General features: G+C 43.8%; 1 protein-coding gene across 4 annotated transcripts in view; it reads left to right on the top strand.

Annotated features, from left to right (window-relative positions):
* Positions 1 to 23566, top strand: part of SLC23A1 (solute carrier family 23 member 1) — an 894224-nt gene that overhangs the window by 262557 nt on the left and 608101 nt on the right. For all 4 annotated transcript variants that reach the window (XM_063928249.1, XM_063928250.1, XM_063928251.1 and 1 more), the window contains exons 3-4: positions 16618 to 16775; positions 17198 to 17286. In XM_063928249.1, the coding sequence (XP_063784319.1) occupies positions 16618 to 16775; positions 17198 to 17286 (247 nt within the window). The remainder of the gene's footprint in view (positions 1 to 16617; positions 16776 to 17197; positions 17287 to 23566) is intronic.

The raw sequence follows: 23566 nt of genomic DNA, 5'->3' as shown, positions 1-23566 counted from the left end.
TAGCTGGAGTTGTGTTTCTCCTTCTCAGTGCTGTGCAGGCAGGAAAATGGCGCTGAAACTTTGCTGGATCCGCTCTGAGGAGAAGCTCCGCCCCCTTAATGGCGCTGTCTTCCCGCTCTTCATGAATCATACTTGCCTGAGGAATTAGTGCTGGCTGAGATCCGGGGACCCCGACAGGCTTCAGGACCAGTGTAGGGTGTCTGAGCTGGCTCAGGGCACCCCTCACAGCGCCGCACCATGTACCGATGAGCCATCCCCGGAGCGCAGTTAACACTGCACTCCTACCCTGTGCCACCATCTTCACACCAATCCCCCGCTTGCTAGGGGGGTCAGTGACTCACTCGCCACCGATTCTTCAGCTCTGCAAGGGGGTGGCAGCATGCTGCTGGGGCAAGTGGTCCCCTGTGGCGGAGAATGATCCGACCCCTCTGGTGCTCAGTGTCCAGTCAGCGGAGATAGTGGCTCAGACCCCGCAGGGCGGACACTACTCACCCCCTCAGTCCCTCGCTGCAGGGAAGCTGTTTCCAGGGAAGCTGCTAGCTGACTGCAGTGAAACGCGTCAGTTGTACAGGGACCCATGCCAGGAACTTACTGCTGGAAGACCGGACCATCCCCTAATTTAATCCAGATCACCATTTGCACTTGGAGGACTTTAATAGCAAGCTGAACCGGTTAACTATATTTACCGTATTGCATGAGGAACTCACCATCTAAAACCTCGGAGCACTACATCCTCTAGCGGTAATTTGCCAATACATTGGACACTGCTTACCTACTAAAATCTGCTTACGCTGGACTTTGACACCTTTGGGGAATAATTTTGGAATGGACTTCCCGTCTTTAAATCTTCTTTCAATTCCTGGCTGTTTGGGTAACCCTAAATTCATTTATTGTACCATTTGTGCTTTTTAACCTTTTATTATTATGGTGTATTTACCTTAAAATCTCAGTGTATTAATTCTTTATTATTAAATTGTGCAATTACTAGATACATCATCATTGTTGTCATATTGAACAAATTCAGCGCAGCCTCCATTTTGTCTTTTTGTTTCCAGCAGCCTCCCTGTAAGATAATAAACTCTAAAAAATTACTTTTATAGGAAAACTCAGGAGATCTCCCCTAGCTGTGACCGGGGGTGTGGTTCATCAAATCGACAGTGTCTAGGTCGACAATGTTTAGGTCGACCATTATAGGTCGACAGTCACTAGGTCGACATGGATGGAAGGTCGACAGGGTTTCTAGGTCGACATGTGCTAGGTCGACAGGTCTAAAGGTCGACATGAGGATTTTTTTTTTGTGTTGTTTTCTTCGTAGAGTGACCGGGATCCCAAATTAGTGCACAACGTCCCCTCGCATGGCTCTCTTCGCTCGCCATGCTTCGGGCATGGTGCCTTTGCTCCGCTACCGCTTCACTCGGCACACTTTACCGTTCCAATCGTAGTCCACGTGGATCGTTAAGTATGAAAAAATTCAAAAAAAGAAAAAAAATGGGAAAAACTCATGTCCACCTTTAGACCTGTCGACCTAGCACATGTCGACCTAGAAACCCTGTCGACCTTCCATCCATGTCGACCTAGTGACTGTCGACCTATAGTGGTCGACCTAAACATTGTCGACCTAGACACTGTTGATCTTCAGACCGGATCCTGTGACCGGCTCCTCCGGGCACATTTTCTAAATTGAGTCTGGTAGGAGGGGCATAGAGGGAGGAGCCAGCCCACACTCTCAAACTCTTAAAGTGCCGATGGCTCCTGGTGGACCCGTCTATGCCCCATGGTACTAATGTGGACCCCAGCATCCTCTAGGACGTAAGTGAAATAACTGATGGATGGCATCAAAGGGGTCAGGATACAAGTGCCACCCATGTGGGAGGGCAAAGGTGCAGGTTGGGAGCTTTGCCATAATTTCTTGCACCCTCACACAAAGGTGTGTGTAAGGTCAAAGTGGGGGACATAGGCGAAACTACAGTTTTGGTTATGGGTGGTCCCAGTTGGGTCCCCCCTCCCAAAAAGACCAGTAAAGTAAGTCATGTGCGTGTGGCCAAATACCAGAAGGGGCGTGGTCACTGAAAATGGGGCGTGTCAACATGACACGCCACCTGTTTCTCGTCACACTGAGAACATTCTTTTCAATTCGACATGCACCTTATCTACAGTATATGATGGTTTATCACAATGTGGAACCTCTGAAGAACTGTATCCTTTGAGGCAGACGGCGTCTTCAGTTGGTATTCACTATTCATGTAGGAAATCATATCGTCCAGAAGATGCCTGTTTGTGTAGAAATATTAATAAGATCATCATCATAGAACAGCAGTTCAACCAGACTCGTGTCAACTCCTGCCCTCTGTGTCACTCAGCACTCCATCACCTTCCCCCTGCATCGTCTCTCAGCACACCATCACCTTCCCCCTGCATCATCTCTCAGCCCACCATCACCTTCCCCTCGTGTCGTTTCTCAGTCACATCATCACCTACCCCTGCACTGAGCACACCATCACCTACCGCCCACATCATCTCTCAGCACACAATCACCTGCCCCTGTGTCGTCTCTCAGAACACCATCACCTACCCAGTGTCATCTCTCAGCACACCATCACCTCCTGTCGAGTGCAGCATTACGTCTTCACGTCACACCATGCACATACACAGATGACTCAGTACATAGATTAACACAGAAGGAGGCAGAGTTGGGGAGCTGCAATGTGGCTATTGTACTCCCAGTCAGTAAATACTTTCCTGACCTGGTGGACACTGATTAAAGCAATGCAACTAATTAAAGATTAAATGTTTAGTCTGCAAGGGTTGGCAATTACTTCAGTGAACATTGAAGGGAAGAACACAAAATATCTTGTATAAACAATACCGTTCCAAGCTCCCTCCCTCTCTCCCTGGGCACAGTTCCCAGCTCCCCTCCCTCCCTGGGCACAGTTACCAGCTCCCCTCCCTCCCTGGGCACAGTTCCCAGCTCCCCTCCCTCCCTCCCTGTGCACAGTTCCCAGCTCTCCTCCCTCCATCTATCTCCCACTGGGCACAGTTCCCAGCTCCCCCTCCCTCTCATTCCCAGCTCCCCTCCCTCCCACCCTGGGCACAGTTCCCAGCTCCCCTCCCTCCCTGGGCACATATCCCAGCTCCCCTCCCTCCCACCCTGGGCACAGTTGCCAGCTCCCCTCCCTCCCTGGGCACATATCCCAGCTCCCGCCCTCCCTCCCTGGGCAAAGTTCCCAGGTCCCCTCCCTACCTCCCTGGGCACAGTTCCCAGGTCCCCTCCCTCCGCATAGTTCCCAGGTCCCCTCCCCCCCACCCTGAGCACAGTTCCAAGCTCCCCTCCCTGGGCACAGTTCCCAGCACCCCTCCCTCCCTGGGCACAGTACCCAGTTCCCCTCCATCCAGGGGCTGGCAACTTTCAGTCAGGGGGGCAAATGCAACCAACTTGCCCTGGCTTTTCAGATTGACATACAAGACCGGGCACACTGACACACATACAGACAGGACTTGGCCAACAGATAAATTTACAGAGACTCGAGACCGGCCACACTGACAGATATACAGAGACGGGACCGGCCACACTGACAGATAGACAGAGACGGGACCGGCCACACTGACAGATATACAGAGACGGGACCGGCCACACTGACAGCTATACAGAGACGGAACCGGCCACACTGACAGATATACAGAGACTGAACCGGACTCACAGATACCCCTTTCACACTGTGCAAATAACCCAGTTTTGACTTGGTATATTTCCGGGTTGACACGGTCACTGTGCCGTGTGAAAGGGGACATTGACGAATTTCCGGGTCGCTTGACCCGGTAATTCAACCCGGGTTTTAAAAAGGGTTATTCCCGGGTAATTACTGGGTCAGGCGCAGTGTGAACAGGTTACCCGGGTCGATGCGACCCGGTACCCGTTCACTGCATAGGGAGAGGCACCTGCCTCTGATCCCGGCTCCGTCCCCAGATGGCAACTTGACCCAGCAAATTGCTGGGTCGAGATTGCAGTGTGTAGGGTCCAATGCCAGGTCCCACCCGGAAAGGACCCATTTCCAATTCCCGGGTGGGACCCGACATTGCGATCTGTAAATGGTAAGACAGATATACAGAGATGGAACTGGCCACACTGACACGCAGGACTGCCACACTGATACATAGACACGCAGGACTGCCACACTGATAGATACAGCCTCTCCAATTATCACACAACAGGACCTCCCATAGCAGCATAAGCAAATTTACCTGCTGTACTTTGGCCTAATCTTCCTTTCTTCTGTGGCTGCACAGCTGTTCCTGCCCAGCATCAGTATGCTCAGCTCCCCAGCATCCCGAAGCGCGTGGGCACTTCTACCCTCCTTACCAGGCAGGTCCCAAAGCCAAGCAGTCAGTGCTGTGGCGGGATCTGCATACATTCAGGTTTCCAGCTGCCCGCATCCACCCTCCCTTTGGTTCCACCCCTCGACGTCACAACGTAACTCCAGGCTGGCTGCACCCGGCTGCATCTGACAGTGACCATGGGCGGCTGCGAATTATAGCTAGGGTAAGGTCTAAAACCAAGTTGGAGAATGGACCTCTAATGTCACCAGGGGGAGGAGCTGCATCACCAGGGGATGGAGCTATGGCCAAACAGGTTACCTGAAATGTACCCTTGTGGGCTCGCTTTGCTCCCCACGCTTCGGGCACGGTTACTAAAGGGAGTAGTTGGTGGTTTGGATAGTAGAAGAACTATCCTGAAGGCCTAGCTCCTCCCCCTTGATTCTAGCACCTACCTTAGAGCTTGTGATGGCTGCTTGTCATTGCGCACCGGCGGGAGGCAGCAGGCCGGGCAGCATCATATCACAGACTGCATCTGCCCCATATGCCCCATATTTTGTCCACCCCTAGCCGCTAGTCTGTTGCACCCTAGACCACCCCCAATTTCGTCTAGGGTGGGGGGTAATGGAGAGTGGCCATCCAGTAGCACCCAGCACCCCTGCAGGAGAGGGTCCCCTGGGCACCCGCACAAAGGAAGATGTAATGCAAGAATTATAAGTCAATCTTGATCTCTTCTCCAGCAGCCCTTATCCATCCACTCACCTCTACATCCAGGAGCAGGGTGACATGGCTGCAGCACAGCCAAGTACTGGGAGCCTGCTATCTGTGATGACTGCAGCGGATCACATGCTGGGAGGTGGGTTGAGGGGGATCCCACAGCAAACACGTAAACTCTCTCCCAATGTTGACAAAAGACAGCAGGAGCCATGAAATGGACACATCCATGAGCAGAAGAAAGACGTATTCCGGGAAAGTTGGAGGCGTGGTCTAATCGTGTCTGTGTGGTCACGCCCCTTTTTTAAAAAAAATGCGTAAAAAACTCCCAGAACCTTATACCTTACCATGCCATAGGCAGGCACCGTGCGCGCCATCTCAGGACCAACCCAGCAGGAGAGTTTCTTGCTATGGTGCTGCTGCATCGGCTGCTGTGGATGGTCGAATATATGCTGGGGGCCATGGCTGCAGCATCTCACTGAGGTGGAGCAGTCGGATCACATGGTGGGAGTAGGGTTGCCTGTCTTCCTGCCCTGTCATACCTGGCAGTGGGGTGGGAGGGACGGGAATCGTGCGAACAAATCTAAAACAGTCTACTTCAGGTGCAGGAGCTTGTTTACACTTCGCAAAGCACTTTTACATTTCTCGCTGGTGACGACACTGAAGTGGGTGCAGCTATGTTAATACCTTAAGAGCTGCCTGACCACCGCACAGACTCAAACTCTTTAATGTGAGCACTGCTAGCGTAAAATTACAGTTTGCACAGCACAGCTAAAAAACACCCCCCCACCACCCCTTATGCTGCAATATGACGCAAATGTCTCTAAAGCCTCTACTACACGGATAAAATTAGCTAAGTGGGTGATGTCAGCCATGTTTGTACACCCAAGTGAAGCTACTCTCTGTACACCCCCTGCTGGCGGCCACTGCACAGGCGCAACAAATTGAAATGCCCTATCTTTAAAATGGGGCATGTTTTACTAAATTAAAAAAAACCTGTAATTTTCTGAAAAACCTTAACCCCAAAAGGCAATACACCGGGACATGCTATATCTAATAAAACAATCCCCAAGTCTTAATTCATCCTCTATCCTGAGTTATGCCTTCCCAAAAATCTTCTCATACACTACATGGGAAAACGGTGACAAAATGCCAAACAGGAAGTCACAGAAAAAAAACTGACAGTTGAAACTTTAGATTGTTCCCAATTACTCATTTTGAATTATTTTGCCTTGAAATTTGGCAAACAGTACCGGCTGATGATTGTACACGTTCACGCCAAATTTCAGCTCGGTAAGTCTAAAAACATTTGAGGTGTAGCTCCTCAAACACCATGCCCCCATCTCAGAAGTTCCCTATGGGAGAATTCCGTTTGTTCGATTCAGCCTTAATATAAGGGCACGACCGTGCCCTTTTAATATATATATATATATATATATATATATATCAGACAGAAAGGGGAGGTGCTCCCCCCACCTGGTATCCCCCCAGCACACTGACCATTACCTGTAACAATATTTGAACCTATCTGGTAATAGAATTTCAGATAATTGATTACATGCATTTGCAAACACACGATTATATATATATATATATATATATATATATATATATATATATATCCAAAGAAGTCATCCACGGCACTCAGTAAATAATTCGCAAAGAGGCAGAAATCTAGCAACGTTTCGAAGGATTTATTCCCACAAAGGACGTCATCAACCGCTGCCCGTTGCCATGGCCACCTAACAAAACAAACATATAGAGATATGGGATACAATGAAGTTACGGGAAGATGCATGACTATAAATTCTCACAATAGCATCACAATACAACTCACAAAAAATATCATAATAAACAATGAAACAATCAATAATCAGAGTGAAGAGAAAAAGCAGACCCCTAATCAGATGCACGCATAAATACCCGACTGCTCGTTCAGGCCCTTAGGTGCTAAAGTCTGGAGCCGATGAATCCATCTGGCCTCGCACCTAAGTAATTTTAGCGACCGGTCACCTCCTCTCACGTCAGGGGGGATATGATCAATTATGATATAACGTAGAGTGGCCAGACTGTGTCCCGCATTTAAAAAAGTGCCCGGCGACAGGCTGGTCACTCTGCTTCTTCGTAAAAGCATTGCGCATACCGGTGTGCTGCCATACGCTCCCGCAAGGTACGTTCCGTTTTGCCGACATAACTTAAGCCGCATGGACATGTTAATAGATAGACTATATAACGAGTAGTACATGTGACTCTATGCTAAATAACAAATTTCTGGCCGCTATGGGGATGATTAAATGTAGTACTAGCTACAAGAGAGCGGCAAGTCGTACAATTCAAACATTTATAACATCCCGGTTTACGGCCCAAGAATCCAGAGTCAACTGTATTGACCCGTTGTGAAGTTATATCAGTCTTAACTACAAGGTCACGGATGTACCGACCTCTAGTATAACAATTCATTAAGTTGGTTTCAGACAGATTAAGAGATTTATCAGTGTTAACAATGGGCCAGAGTTTTTTGCTGGATTGATTAATAATCTGGCTGGACGTATTAAAATGTGTCACCCATGGCATTTTGGGGGCCGTACTCTTGGTATCCTTGGGTTTCAGTAAATCAGAACGAGGTATTCTAAGTGCTTTATTTTTTGCTTTAATAAGCATATCGTAATTATATCCCCTCGCCAGAAAATCAGAAATCATCTTATCAATGCTCTCAACTGCAGTTTGAGTGTCAGAACAGATCCGACATACTCTAATAAATTGAGAGTATGGCAAGCCATATTTGAGTGGTTTCGGGTGAAAGCTACCCGCATGTAATATTGAGTTCCTATCGGTAGTTTTTTTGAATAAGGAGGTAACTAGCCGGTTACCACATAGTTCAATAGTGACATCCAGAAAATGTACACTAGTCTGATCGATATTATAGGTAAATTTAATAGGGCAATCTAACGCATTGTGTACCCTCATGAGATGATCTAAGGCATATTTGGAGCCAGTCCAAATAATAAACAAGTCGTCAATATAGCAACCAAAAAATAGAATATTATCAGAAACTGAGGGATTAGAGAAAAAAAAATCTGTTTTTCCATGACAAACATATAAGCGTTAGCGTACGATGTGGCCACATTCGACCCCATCGCTACGCCAGACACTTGTAGGTAAAAATGGCCATCAAAATAAAAGAAGTTGTGAGTTAAGATCATCTCAAGAATGTCACAAATAAAGTCAACATTGGGACCTACATATAGCTCATGTTCAGAGATTAACTGTCGGACTGCCCTAATACCATCTTCATTAGGGATCACAGTATACAAACTAGTTATGTCGGCACTGCAAAGCCAACTATTGACTGGAACATGAATCTCACCGAATTTATTCAAAAGAGCAGTCGTGTCAGATAAATAATTAACATTATTGGTGATACATGGTTGTAACAAAGAATCTAAATAAACAGAGCAGTTCTGAAACAACGATCCACGTGCGGAAATAATGGGTCGACCAGGCGGGCAAGTCAAATCCTTATAAATTTTGGGGAGGGTATAGATCAATGGCACCTTTGGAGATTTAGGGCAAAGTGCATCAGCCAATGACTGATCTATAACCCCCTCATTTACAGCTGATGAAAGCTTAGACGATAATCTATCAACAAAAGCATCAGTCGGATCCCCATCTAGACGTCTATAAACTCTAGTGTCGGCTAATTGCCGATTGATCTCATCTCGATATTGTTTTAAATCCTGTATAACAATTGCCCCGCATTTAAAGGGCTTCTTCTGATCCGCCACAATTGCGGAAACTATTACCCCGGTCTACCTTTGAACCATTTACGAATAATCCTTCTATTAAGACTTTCTCTCACATGCTTGACTTTGATATTAATAAAGATGTTTTGCAGGATCATGAAGCTATGTATAATAATTTATCTTTTGGTGAATCTGAGGCTTTGAAGTGTATTGCCAGTTATGATGATATAATAATTCGCCCCGCTGATAAAGGCGAGGCAATTGTAATACAGGATTTAAAACCCCCAATTTCGTCTAGGGTTGGGGGTAATGGAGAGTGGCCATCCAGTAGCACCCAGCACCCCTGCAGGAGAGGGTCCCCTGGGCACCCGCACAAAGGAAGATGTAATGCAAGAATTATAAGTCAATCTTGATCTCTTCTCCAGCAGCCCTTCTCCATCCATTCACCTCTACAGCCAGGAGCAGGGTGACATGGCTGCAGCACAGCCAAGTACTGGGAGCCTGCTATCTGGTGTGACTGCAGCAGATCACATGCTGGGAGGTGGGTTGAGGGGGATCCCACAGCACACACGTAAACTCTCTCCCAATGTTGACAAAAGACAGCAGGAGCCATGAAATAGACACATCCATGAGCAGAAGAAAGACGTATTCCGGGAAAGTTGGGGGCGTGGTCTAATCGTGTCGGTGTGGCCACGCCCCCTTTAAAAAATTTGCGTAAAAAACTCCCAGAACCTTATACCTTACCATGCCATAGGCAGGCACCGTGCGAGCCATCTCAGGACCAGCCCAGCAGGAGAGTTTCTTGCTATGGTGCTGCTGCATCGGCGGCTGCTGTGGATGGTCGAATATATGCTGGGGGCCATGGCTGCAGCATCTCACTGAGGTGGAGCAGTCGGATCATATGGTGGGAGTAGGGTTGCCTGTCTTCCTGCCCTGTCATACCTGGCAGGCTCAGTGGAGTGGGAGGGACGGGAATCGTGCGAACAAATCTAAAACAGTCTACTTCAGGTGCAGGAGCTTGTTTACACTTCGCAAAGCACTTTTACATTTCCCGCTGGTGACGATACTGAAGTGGGTGCAGCTATGTTAATACCTTAAGAGCTGCCTGACCACCGCACAGACTCAAACTCTTTAATGTGAGCACTGCTAGCGTAAAATCACAGTTTGCACGGCACAGCTAAAAAACACCCCCCCACCACCCCTTACGCTGCAATATGACGCAAATGTCTCTAAAGCCTCTACTATACACGGATAAAATTAGCTAAGTGGGTGATGTCGGCCATGTTTGTACACCCAAGTGAAGCTACTCTCTGTACACCCCCTGCTGGCGGCCACTGCACAGGCGCAACAAATTGAAATGCCCTATCTTTAAAATGGGGCATGTTTTACTAAATAAAAAAAACCCTGTAACTTTCTGAAAAACCTTAACCCCAAAAGGCACTACACCGGGACATGCTATATCTAATAAAACAATCCCCAAGTCTTAATTCATCCTCTATCCTGAGTTATGCCTTCCCAAAAATCTTCTCATACACTACATGGGAAAACGGTGACAAAATGCCAAACAGGAAGTCACAGAAAAAAAACTGACAGTTGAAACTTTAGATTGTTCCCATTTACTCAGTTTGAATTATTTTGCCCTGAAATTTGGCAAACAGTACCGGCTGATGATTGTACACGTTCACGCCAAATTTCAGCTCAGTTAGTCTAAAAACATTTGAGGTGTAGCTCCTCAAACACCATGCCCCCATCTCAGAAGTTCCCTATGGGAGAATTCTGTTTGTTCGATTCAGCCTTAATATAAGGGCACGACCGTGCCCTTATAATATATATATATATATATATATATATATATATATATATCAGACAGAAAGGGGAGGTGCTCCCCCCACCTGGTATCCCCCCAGCACACTGACCATTACCTGTAACAATACTTGAACCTATCTGGTAATAGAATTTCAGATAATTGATTACATGCATTTGCAAACACATGATTTTATATATATATATATATATATATATATATATATATCCAAAGAAGTCATCCACGGCACTCAGTAAATTATTCGCAAAGAGGCAGAAATATAGCAACGTTTCAAAGGATTTATTTCCTCATCGTCAGGCACAAAATACAGTAAAAAAACATCTCACCTTATACCCCAGGTACCCACGTGTTCGCGGCGGCGTCCGTAAATCAGAGGGACGTCGTCCACAAAGGACGTCATCAACCGCTGCCCGTTGCCATGGCCACCTAACAAAACAAACATATAGAGATACGGGATACAATGAAGTTACGGGAAGATGCATGACTATAAATTCTCACAATAGCATCACAATGCAACTCACAAAAAAATATCATAATACCCAATGAAACAATTAATAATCAGAGTGAAGAGAAATAGCAGACCCCTAATCAGATGCACGCATAAATACCCGACTGCTCGTTCTGGCCCTTAGGTGCTAAAGTCTGGAGCCGATGAATCCATCTGGCCTCGCACCTAAGTAATTTTAGCGACCGGTCACCTCCTCTCACGTCAGGGGGGATATGATCAATTATGATATAACGTAGAGTGGCCAGACTGTGTCCCGCATTCAAAAAGTGCCTGGCGACAGGCTGGTCACTCTGCTTCTTCGTAAAAGCAATGCGTATGGCATACCTGTGTGCTGCCATACGCTCCCGCAAGGTACGTTCCGTTTTGCCGACATAACTTAAGCCGCACGGACATGTTAATAGATAGACTATATAACGAGTAGTACATGTGACTCTATGCTAAATAACAAATTTCTGGCCGCTATGGGGATGATTAAATGTAGTACTAGCTACAAGAGAGCGGCAAGTCGTACAATTCAAACATTTATAACATCCCGGTTTACGGCCCAAGAATCCAGAGTCAACTGTATTAACCCGTTGTGAAGTTATATCAGTCTTAACTACAAGGTCACGGATGTTCCGACCTCTAGTATAACAATTCATTAAGTTGGTTTCAGACAGATTAAGAGATTTATCAGTCTTAACAATGGGCCAGAGTTTTTTGCTGGATTGATTAATAATCTGGCTGGACGTATTAAAATGTGTCACCCATGGCATTTTGGGGGCCGTACTCTTGGTATCCTTGGGTTTCAGTAAATCAGAACGAGGTATTCTAAGTGCTTTATTTTTTGCTTTAATAAGCATATCGTAATTATATCCCCTCGCCAGAAAATCAGAAATCATCTTATCAATGCTCTCAACTGCAGTTTGAGTGTCAGAACAGATACGACATACTCTAATAAATTGAGAGTATGGCAAGCCATATTTGAGTGGTTTTGGGTGAAAGCTACCCGCATGTAATATTGAGTTCCTATCGGTAGTTTTTTTGAATAAGGAGGTAACTAGCCGGTTACCACATGGTTCAATAGTGACATCCAGAAAATGTACACTAGTCTGATCGATATTATAGGTAAATTTAATAGGGCAATCTAATGCATTGTGTACCCTCATGAGATGATCTAAGGCATATTTGGAGCCAGTCCAAATAATAAACAAGTCGTCAATATAGCGACCAAAAAATAGAATATTATCAGAAACTGAGGGATTAGAGAAAAAAATCTGTTTTTCCATGACAAACATATAAGCGTTAGCGTACGATGGGGTCACATTCGACCCCATCGCTACGCCAGACACTTGTAGGTAAAAATGGCCATCAAAATAAAAGTAGTTGTGAGTTAAGATCATCTCAAGAATGTCACAAATAAAGTCAACATTGGGTTCTACATATAGCTCATGTTCAGAGATTAACTGTCAGACTGCCCTAATACCATCTTCATTAGGGATCACAGTATACATTACAAACTAGTTATGTTGGCACTGCAAAGCCAACTATTGACTGGAACATGAATCTCACCTAATTTATTCAAAAGAGCAGTCGTGTCAGATAAATAATTAACATGATTGGTGATACATGGTTGTAACAAAGAATCTAAATAAACAGAGCAGTTCTGAAACAACGATCCACGTGCGGAAATAAAGGGTCGACCAGGCGGGCAAGTCAAATCCTTATGAATTTTGGGGAGGGTATAGATCAATGGCACCTTTGGAGATTTAGGGCAAAGTGCATCAGCCAATGATTGATCTATAACCCCCTCATTTACAGCTGATGAAAGCTTAGAAGATAATCTATCAACAAAAGCATCAGTCGGATCCCCATCTAGACGTCTATAAACTCTAGTGTCGGCTAATTGCCGATTGATCTCATCTCAATATTGTTTTAAATCCTGTATAACAATTGCCCCGCCTTTATCAGCGGGGCGAATTATTATATCATCATAACTGGCAATACACTTCAAAGCCTCAGATTCACCAAAAGATAAATTATTATACATAGCTTCATGATCCTGCAAAACATCTTTATTAATATCAAAGTCAAGCATGTGAGAGAAAGTCTTAATAGAAGGATTATTCGTAAATGGTTCAAAGGTAGACCGGGTAATAGTTTCCGCAATTGTGGCTGAACAGAAGAAGCCCTTTAAATGCGGGGCAATTGTTATACAAGATTTAAAACAATATCGAGATGAGATCAATCGGCAATTAGCGACACAAGAGTTTATAGACGTCTAGATGGGGATCCGACTGATGCTTTTGTTGATAGATTATCTTCTAAGCTTTCATCAGCTGTAAATGAGGGGGTTATAGATCAATCATTGGCTGATGCACTTTGCCCTAAATCTCCAAAGGTGCCATTGATCTATACCCTCCCCAAAATTTATAAGGATTTGACTTGCCCGCCTGGTCGACCCATTATTTCCGCACGTGGATCGTTGTTTCAGAACTGCTCTGTTTATTTAGATTCTTTGTTACAACCATGTATCACCAATCATGTTAATTATTTATCTGACACGACTGCTCTTTTGAATAAATTAGGTGAGATTCATGTTCCAGTCAATAGCTGGCTTTGCAGTGCCGACATAACTAGTTTGTATACTGTGATCCCTAATGAAGATGGTATTAGGGCAGTCCGACAGTTAATCTCTGAACATGAGCTATATGTACGTCCCAAGGTTGACTTTATTTGTGACATTCTTGAGATGATCTTAACTCACAATTACTTTTATTTTGATGGCCATTTTTACCTACAAGTGTCTGGCGTAGCGATGGGGTCGAATGTGGCCCCATCGTACGCTAACGCTTATATGTTTGTCATGGAAAAACAGATTTTTTTTCTCTAATCCCTCAGTTTCTGATAATATTCTATTTTTTGGTCGCTATATTGACGACTTGTTTATTATTTGGACTGGCTCCAAATATGCCTTAGATCATCTCATGAGGGTACACAATGCATTAGATTGCCCTATTAAATTTACCTATAATATCGATCAGACTAGTGTACATTTTCTGGATGTCACTATTGAACCATGTGGTAACCGGCTAGTTACCTCCTTATTTAAAAAAACTACCGATAGGAACTCAATATTACATGCGGGTAGCTTTCACCCGAAACCACTCAAATATGGCTTGCCATACTCTCAATTTATTAGAGTATGTCGGATCTGTTGTGACACTCAAACTGCAGTTGAGAGCATTGATAAGATGATTTCTGATTTTCTGGCGAGGAGATATAATTACGATATGCTTATTAAAGCAAAAAATAAAGCACTTAGAATACCTCATTCTGCTTTACTGAAACCCAAGGATACCAAGAGTACGGCCCCCAAAATACCATGGGTGACACAATTTAATACATCCAGCCAGATTATTAATCAATCCAGCAGAAAACTCTGGCCCATTGTTAAGACTGATAAATCTCTTAATCTGTCTGAAACCAATTTAATGAATTGTTAAACTAGAGGTCGGAACATCCGTGACCTTGTAGTTAAGACTGATATAACTTCACAACGGGTCAATACAGTTGACTCTGGATTCTTAGGTCGTAAACCGGGATGTTATAAATGTTTGAATTGTACGACTTGCCGCTCTCTTGTAGCTAGTACTACATTTAATCATCCCCATAGCGGCCAGATATTCGTTATTCAGCATAGAGTTACATGTACTACTCGTTATATAGTCTATCTATTAACATGTCCGTGCGGCTTAAGTTATATCGGCAAAACGGAACGTACCTTGCAGGAGCGTATGGCAGCACACAGGTATGCCATACGCAATGCTTTTACGAAGAAGCAGAGTGACCAGCCTGTCGCCAGGCACTTTTTGAATGCAGGACACAGTCTGGCCACTCTACGTTATATCATAATTGATCATATCCCCCCTGACGTGAGAGGAGGTGACGGTCGCTAAAATTACTTAGGTGCGAGGCCAGATGGATTCATCGGCTCCAGACTTTAGCACCTAAGGGCCTGAACGAGCAGTCGGGGATTTATACGTGCATCTGATTAGGGGTCTGCTTTTTCTCTTCACTCTGATTATTGATTGTTTCATTGTGTATTATGATATTTTTTTGTGAGTTGCATTGGGATGCTATTGTGAAAATTTATAGTCATGCATCTTCCCGTAACTTCATTGTATCCCATATCTCTATATGTTTGTTTTGTTAGGTGGCCATGGCAATGGGCAGCGGTTGATGACGTCCTTTGTGGACGACGTCCCTCTGATTTCCGGACGCCGCCTCCAACACGTGGGTTACCTGGGGTATAAGGTGAGATTTTTTTCTGTATTTTGTGCCTGACGATGAGGGAATAAATCCTTTGAAACGTTGCTATATCTCTGCCTCTTTGCGAATTATTTACTGAGTGCCGTGGATGACTTCTTTGGATATATTGGTACACTGCCTGAGCACCTACCGCTGCCACCGGGACTTTTACTGCTGTATTTAACAGGTGTGCTATCCGTCTCCATATATATATATATATATATATATATAAAACATAAATCCCTGTGGAGCACACTTATTTGACAGATTAATCAAATATTTGTCTAATATTGATTCTTCTAATAAATATGTATATAAAGAGAGGATTACCTTATATATACCTCACACATGTAATACACCCATATGTTAAAAACATACATCTTTTTGTTATTTTTATTATTAAAACAGCATAATCCAAAATTACATTTGTGATCAAACTTTTTACAATACAATGTTGGTCATTGAATAAACAAATATTTGTTCAAATTGTGCGGTAAGTATAAAAAATAAATAAATAAAAAATTTTTCACCCAACGCATTTCGTCTTATAGCGACTTCTTCAGGGGTGTTTCTTAAACAACGTTAGTTTTCTTATTATAACGCCCATGAGGTTTGGGATGTTCCCTTCTTAAATGGTAACTCAATAAATGAGATCATGAGTAAAGCCAATTATTATACTGGATGTATATCTGGATTAAACTTAATTAAATTCAGAATTTTTATAAAATAATCTCAATTGGTTTCCACAGTTTAACAGATTTTGCAGGATTCTCTATTTAAAACAATCTGATTGCTTATATTAGTGTCAAAAAAGCTTTTGACCGCTATCAAGTTTTTTTCTTCTCCAACAGCAATCCTATGTGTCTGTGTGCATGGGAATTCAATTGTGGAATTCCACACTGACCTGATCCAATTAGGATCAAATAAATGTATGTGTGATATTTAACATACCGACATTTAGGGTACCAGGTAGTATGGTATAATACTTTACTAAATCACAAGGTTGGTGGTGCTCCCTAGAGTCAGGTGTATCATGTATAAACCAAAGGAGGAGAATTTTTTTTTTGGGGGGGGCACTCTTTGATTGAAGATATATTGTCTGAGTAAAACATAAATTTTGACTCCCTTTCTGCATGATGAAATAATTCTCAAATTAAAACCTTGCCTACCTTTACCAAAATTTATGAAATAAAGTTTAAAGCTTATAATATTTTTATGTTTTACAGCACTACTTAACTTGTTTCAGTGGAACAATTGCTATACCATTTCTTCTGGCAAATGCTCTTTGTGTTGGAAATGATCAAAATACTGTGAGCCAGCTTATAGGAACCATATTCACATGTGTGGGAATCACTACGTTTATCCAGACAACATTTGGTGTGAGGTATGGTTTTTATAACATGTATGTTGGCTTTAAAATAGAATTTTATTCTTCAACTAATTATAAAATGATAGTAAATCAACACATATTAAATGCAAAGTATATACACATTAAAGATGTGCAGAAGAGTTCTCCAGAAATTTAAATCCACCTGAATTTTGTGGATCCAAACTGAACTAAAACCTGGTGTGGATCTCCCAAGAAGATTAAAAGCAAGTCCCGGTTTGGATCGTCCTACAGTTAGGAATTTAAATTTTAAATCCAAGTTTTGGGTTTTAGATTCGGTTTGGATTGCAAATATAACATGAGTTTTGCTGTTTCTATAAATTTTTCTTTAAAAAATAACTGGTTTAAAAAATAACTTTGAATAATTAGTTGTTGTAGATTTATGATGTACAATGTGATGATATAATTCTCTGTTTCAGACTACCTCTATTTCAAGCAAGTGCTTTCGCATTTTTGGTTCCAGCAAGAGCCATATTAACACTGGATAAGTGGAAATGTCCCTCTGATGGTAAATATTGTTTGCTATGCACTTTTTATGCATGATAATATTTTTTATGAATATATTTATTCCCTTTAAAGCACTTCTGTTAAACAGGTCACCAGCCAGGCCCACTGTGACAGTGTTTCCAACATTGAAAGTGCTAATGGGCACCATGGACAGGATGTATTGGCGCCTGAGTCAGCAGCCGTCTGGCAAAGTGGCAATCACCTGCAAGGCTTGTTTTGTCCTGTACGTGATTGCTCCTTTAAAAAAAAAACATCTGAGTTAGGCTGGCATCCCACACTGCCGTCGAACTCAGGCATCATTACATCCAGCCCCATGTGGCTGATGCAGAGTTTAACCATACATCCCAACATGACCCTCCCCAGGAGGGACACAATGCTCTGCTCCTGGACTTCCCGCTTAATTTCTGATTGCCATCACCTGTGGTGAAACACCTTTCTTATCCATTACTCTGTCCAAAACAGGAGTCAGCAATCATATATTGAGAGAAAAGTCCAGGAGCAGAGCATTTTGTCCCTCCTGGAGAGGGTCATGTTGGGAGGTATGGTTTAACACAATTTTGTGGTGTGTATCTTGCACGGTATTTGGTGGTGCGTATCTTGCATGTGGTCCGGATCCAAGTATGCACAAAGCACAGACAATTGAGAGTAGTAAGCATTTCAGTCAATTATCTCTACTTGTGACTGAAGGGGCATAAACTGGTCAGTATTGGTGCAAATTGCAGACTGTGCAGAATGGGACAGAACTGTAAACATGCCTGTTTTCTAAGGAATATTTTACACCAAAAATAAATTGATGCAAGTGTGCCCTGATGATTATCTCATGTCTATCGTACTGATTGTTGGCGAGTATGACACAGAAATGCATACACCTCTGCATATGGCAGAATATATGCATTTACAGTATTTTCTTGCATGTAATGTCGGTGGCTTTCAGTAGCAGAGATTACAGTAAAGTTTAAATTCACAAATTGAAATTGCTTTTGCTGTATGTGGAGTCAGAAAGCCAGATATTTTTGATAAGAAAGATTTTTAATGAGAAACATATTGGACTCACTGTAGTAATTAAACAAAGGTTCCATTAAATTAAGCTAAATGTGATGTTATTAGTCATAAATTATTTTGTGAATCACAAAAACTATGGGATTGGGCGTGTCGTTGTTACCAATCATTACCAATCAGAGATTAACCCATAAATATCACATAAATATCACTCTATAGGCAGTAATTTGTCATAAAAAGAAAATGATTTATTACTACAATAAAAACAAGAAAAATTCATCCACAATTTTAAAAACAGTATTATGTAATTCACACTAGAGATGAGCGGGTTCGGTTTCTCTGAATCCGAACCCGCCCGAACTTCATGGTTTTTTTCACGGGTCCGAGCAGACTCGGATCCTCCCGCCTTGCTCGGTTAACCCGAGCGCGCCCGAACGTCATCATGACGCTGTCGGATTCTCGCGAGACTCGGATTCTATATAAGGAGCCGCGCGTCGCCGCCATTTTCACACGTGCATTGAGATTGATAGTGAGAGGACGTGGCTGGCGTCCTCTCCATTTAGATTATAAGAGAGAGAGATTTACTGGAGCTTAGGACTAGGAGGAGTACTGTAGAAGTGTAGAGAGTGCAGAGAGTTTACTAGTGAGTGACCACCAGACAGTGCAGTTTATTTAATATATCCGTTCTCTGCCTGAAAAAAGCGATACACACAGTGACTCAGTCACATACCATATCTGTGTGCACTGCTCAGGCTCAGCCCAGTGTGCTGCATCATCTATATATATTATATATCTGTCTGACTGCTCAGCTCACACAGCTTATAATTGTGGGGGAGACTGGGGAGCACTGCAGTGCCAGTTATAGGTTATAGCAGGAGCCAGGAGTACATAATATTATATAGTGAGTGACCACCAGACAGTGCAGTTTATTTAATATATCCGTTCTCTGCCTGAAAAAAGCGATACACACAGTGACTCAGTCACATACCATATCTGTGTGCACTGCTCAGGCTCAGCCCAGTGTGCTGCATCATCTATATATATTATATATCTGTCTGACTGCTCAGCTCACACAGCTTATAATTGTGGGGGAGACTGGGGAGCACTGCAGTGCCAGTTATAGGTTATAGCAGGAGCCAGGAGTACATAATATTATATTAAAATTAAACAGTGCACACTTTTGCTGCAGGAGTGCCACTGCCAGTGTGACTGACCAGTGACCTGACCACACTGACCACCAGTATAGTTAGTAGTATACTTATATTGTGATTGCCTGAAAAAGTTAAACACTCGTCGTGTGACTTCACTTGTGTGTTGTTGTTTTTTTTATTCTATAAAAATAAAACTCATTCTGCTGACAGACAGTGTCCAGCAGGTCCGTCATTATATAATATATAATATATACCTGTCCGGCTGCAGTAGTGATATATATATATTTTTTATATCATTTATCATCCAGTCGCAGCAGACACAGTACGGTAGTTCACGGCTGTGGCTACCTCTGTGTCTGCACTCGGCAGGCAGTCCGTCCATAATTGTATACCACCTAACCGTGGTTTTTTTTTTTTCTTTATACATACATACTACTACGACATCTCTTTATCAACCAGTCTATATTAGCAGCAGACACAGTACAGTACGGTAGTTCACGGCTGTGGCTACCTCTGTGTCTGCACTCGGCAGGCAGTCCGTCCATAATTGTATACCACCTAACCTTTTTCTTTGCATCATGTGCTGATTGGGGAGGGTTTTTTGGAAGGGACATCCTGCGTGACACTGCAGTGCCACTCCTAAATGGGCCCGGTGTTTGTGTCGGCCACTAGGGTCGCTAATCTTACTCACACAGTCAGCTACCTCATTGCGCCTCTTTTTTTCTTTGCGTCATGTGCTGTTTGGGGAGGGTTTTTTGGAAGGGACATCCTGCGTGACACTGCAGTGCCACTCCTAGATGGGCCCGGTGTTTGTGTCGGCCACTAGGGTCGCTAATCTTACTCACACAGCTACCTCATTGCGCCTCTTTTTTTCTTTGCGTCATGTGCTGTTTGGGGAGGGTTTTTGGAAGGGACATCCTGCGTGACACTGCAGTGCCACTCCTAGATGGGCCCGGTGTTTGTGTCGGCCACTAGGGTCGCTAATCTTACTCACACAGCTACCTCATTGCGCCTCTTTTTTTCTTTGCGTCATGTGCTGTTTGGGGAGGGTTTTTTGGAAGGGCCATCCTGCGTGACACTGCAGTGCCACTCCTAGATGGGCCCGGTGTTTGTGTCGGCCACTAGGGTCGCTTATCTTACTCACACAGCGACCTCGGTGCAAATTTTAGGACTAAAAATAATATTGTGAGGTGTGAGGTATTCAGAATAGACTGAAAATGAGTGTAAATTATGGTTTTTGAGGTTAATAATACTTTGGGATCAAAATGACCCCCAAATTCTATGATTTAAGCTGTTTTTTAGTGTTTTTTGAAAAAAAACACCCGAATCCAAAACACACCCGAATCCGACAAAAAAAATTCGGTGAGGTTTTGCCAAAACGCGTTCGAACCCAAAACACGGCCGCGGAACCGAACCCAAAACACAAAACCCGAAAAATTTCAGGCGCTCATCTCTAATTCACACTATATCAGACCTGGCTTATTCAGCTTCGGCTAGAGGCCACAATCATCTAGGCTTGCGTGAATATACTGTAAATCATAAAATGTCCCAGATAGTCTGATATGATGGTTTATTTGTATAGCATAAGTTGCTCAGTTCATATGCTTTTCTTTGCTTTGTAAAATTACATAAAGTGTAATTCCACTTATTGGCTTAGTCTTTTATGACCGCTTATCTGTACTTCCACAGACAATTCAAATTACTCGCCACTCATCCATATGCCGTAATCTTAGATTATTGCACTCAAGACCACTAGTAAATACTGGGTCCCCACATGCATGTTTTCTCCCTCTTACACACTGCTGCTGGTCCAGCTAGTTGATTCCAATAGGAGAAATAACCGTGTGAGATATTTATATTTCTACCAGTGGATCAGCATACTTTCTTTCTGGGGGGTTTTTTGTGAGAATTTTGTGAATCATATTGTTCCAGCAATCAGAGACCACAAGCCAATAACAGGTAATTGAAAACTATAAATGTATTTATGTATACAGATACTGTATATTGGTTTCCATTGAAACAACTGAAAATACAAATATAAAAAATATTCTATCTGGATGTGTGCTTTTTCAGTAACTTTTATTTTTTGTTAAAACCTACAGTACATTAAATGTAATATCTATATTTTATCTTAGAATTATTTTAAACTTTGTAGTATTAGTTTTGCTGTTCTGCCTGATATTAAAGGTTTGGGGAATAGCTTTCCTGCTATTGTAACACGCTGGGGTTGGTGGAGGATTTCAGTTGCTGGACCCGTTTCTGAAGGTTCCTCACTGCTGCAAGATGGCTGCGGTGTCCACTCCACTCACCAGGCCTGGCTGTTTCCGGCCTCCGGCTGTGGTGTCTCAGCACCCGCTCACCTGGCACTGGGCTCACCAGAAGCACCCGCTGTATACACTCTGTAGCACTGCCAGAGGCGTAACTAGCATGGGGCGAGCAGGGCATAAGGTTTAAAGTGTAATATCATTGCATTGCATTACTGTGAAGGTTTAAAGTGTATCTCTGGGTGTGTGCGCGCTGTGAGTACTTTGTACCCCCAGCGCGGCGTTTGTACGCTAAGTCCGTACAGTGATACGGGACTCCGTACGCAAACAGTGTATAAAGTACGTAGCGTGTGTACTAGGTTTAGCGGCCGCAGCGGCTCCATGGTAAAGTGTATTCTAAGTGTGTATAAGGTATAGCTTTCATTCCTGTTAGATAGATAGATAGATAGATAGATAGATAGATAGATAGATAGATAGATAGATAGATAGATAATGTCGATTATCTATCTATATATATATATATATATATCATACGAAATGGTGTCACTCAGAGTCTCTCAATTAGGTTGAAGTAAAAACACACAGTGTTACCTAGCGGCATATTCATCGTCCTTTTAATGTCAACATTTCTACATTCCCCAGGGGGGTTCCGGCTGACTCGCCGACATAAAGAATACAGACAGCGAAAAGACCGACAACAGAAGACAGAAAGACACCAGTTAGACAGTAGTGAGAGACCGACAGTTAAAAGTCAGACAAAGTTAAAATAAAGACAAAGGAAAACCCGACAAGACCAACAGTCCGACAGAACAAAGACCGACAGTTCATAAGTCAGACAACAGTCACATCGACCACCCCAAAACCGACATAGCATAAATCGACAACAAAACAGACCGACAAGTCCTTCATCAGACAAGATTTATACCGAAACACAACAGACCGACAGTATATATGCAGACACACAAAAGACCGACAAAACACAAGTCAGACGTGCATTTGACCGACATGACAAAAACCCGACAGTGCATACATAGACAGTAAAAAAGACCGACAATTAATCAAACAGACCCGATAATATCGACAAGTAAAAGACCGACAGTGTATGCATAGACAGGCAAATGATCGACAAATCATAAAACAGACAGCAATAATACCGACACATAAAAGACCGACATCATATACCTAGACAATACATACATATAAAAGAATAAAATAATACCGGCACGCAAAAGACCGACAGATTATTAGGACAGGGGCCAATATATCGATATCATAGACTTCTGCGACTTTCATTTCCCCAAGACTACCCTCCTACATACATGTCGCCGCGTACACACCTGTACCCTCAGCTCCAAATAGGTTAGGTGGGTGGACGGTTGTCACCCCAACAGCCCACGGCGCTACCCTCATCCGTGGAACTACAGGTCCCAGCCACACCTGTCAGATTTACAGCTACCAAGCCCAAACCATACAGGCCAAACCCCCCACACCCCACCCTTCCCCGCAAAGCACCCCATCCCCTCAGTCACCCCTCTTCCGTCCGTTCCGCCGCGATTTCTGGGCGCCCTGTCCTGGACGCCTCCATTGTCAACCCAGCAACAGCACCATGCCGTCTAACCTCAGACGCGCCTTCGCTAACAGCGTTACCCCCGGTGCTACCCTTATCCGTGGAACTACAGGTCCCAGCCACACCTGTCAGCCTTACAGCTACCAAGCCCAAACCATACAGGCCAAAGTCATGAGTGCAAGGCCAACCGCCCCCACACCCCACCCTTCCCCGCAAAGCACCCCATCCCCTCAGTCACCCCTCTTCCGTCCGTTCCGCCGCGATTTCTGGGCGCCCTGTCCTGGACGCCTCCATCGTCAC

Source organism: Pseudophryne corroboree, chromosome 6 (genome assembly GCF_028390025.1).
Source record: "Pseudophryne corroboree isolate aPseCor3 chromosome 6, aPseCor3.hap2, whole genome shotgun sequence".
In the NCBI taxonomy this organism is placed as follows: domain Eukaryota; kingdom Metazoa; phylum Chordata; class Amphibia; order Anura; family Myobatrachidae; genus Pseudophryne; species Pseudophryne corroboree.
This window is presented reverse-complemented; position numbering and strand designations above follow the sequence as displayed.